The sequence below is a fragment of the Suricata suricatta genome, chromosome 2 (genome assembly GCF_006229205.1).
Source record: "Suricata suricatta isolate VVHF042 chromosome 2, meerkat_22Aug2017_6uvM2_HiC, whole genome shotgun sequence".
Taxonomy (NCBI): Eukaryota; Metazoa; Chordata; class Mammalia; order Carnivora; family Herpestidae; genus Suricata; species Suricata suricatta.
The window spans coordinates 161,017,678-161,018,234 of record NC_043701.1 but is presented as its reverse complement, the minus strand read 5'-3'; the positions used below and the strand labels follow the sequence as shown (position 1 = coordinate 161,018,234).

Sequence of the window (557 nt, the reverse complement as noted above, 5' to 3'; positions counted from 1 at the left end):
GCCGCCTGCAGGACCCCCCGGCCGCGGGCGCTAAGGCTGCGGCGCGCCGCCATCTTCCAAGTGGGCAGTGCGGCGGCTGCCTGCCCGCCCGCCATCTTTACTTCGGGTTCACAAGAGCCACAACCAATCATAGGGTGGCTGCTCCAGCTGCGGCTTCATCCTTCCTACCCGGCGGCGCGAGCGCAGGCACCGGCCCCTGGGCGAGACTGCAGCGGAGCGTCCGCACACACGGTTCAGCACTCCGGCTCCCTGACTGACACTGACTCGGCCTGGGTTAGCTGAGGAACCTGGACACTCGAGGGAGGGGGAGAAGGGCGGGGGAAACGCCAGCGGCTCCCGCGAGAGGCAGGCGGAGCAGCCAATCACAAGCGGGTGCCCGCCCTCCCAGCCAGGGGGCAGGAATGGGGGCGTGGCCGTGAGGGGAGCAGCGGACCAATGACTAGGTAAGTGGGTGGGGCAGTGAAGGCCACCGTCCCCCTCAGCACGCCAAGTTTCCAACTGAAAGGCGCGTGACTCTTGTGTATGTGCGAGGGGAGGAGGTGTGGCCAGCTGGGGCC

General features: G+C 68.4%; 1 protein-coding gene across 1 annotated transcript in view; it reads right to left on the bottom strand.

Annotated features, from left to right (window-relative positions):
- CNNM2 (cyclin and CBS domain divalent metal cation transport mediator 2) overlaps nt 1–282 on the bottom strand; it is a 136,430-nt gene extending 136,148 nt beyond the window's left edge. Inside the window, exon 1 of the mRNA XM_029920303.1 lies at nt 3–282. Within this exon, the coding sequence (XP_029776163.1) occupies nt 3–131 (129 nt within the window). The 5' untranslated portion in view covers nt 132–282. The remainder of the gene's footprint in view (nt 1–2) is intronic.
- Nucleotides 283–557: the final 275 nt, after the last annotated feature.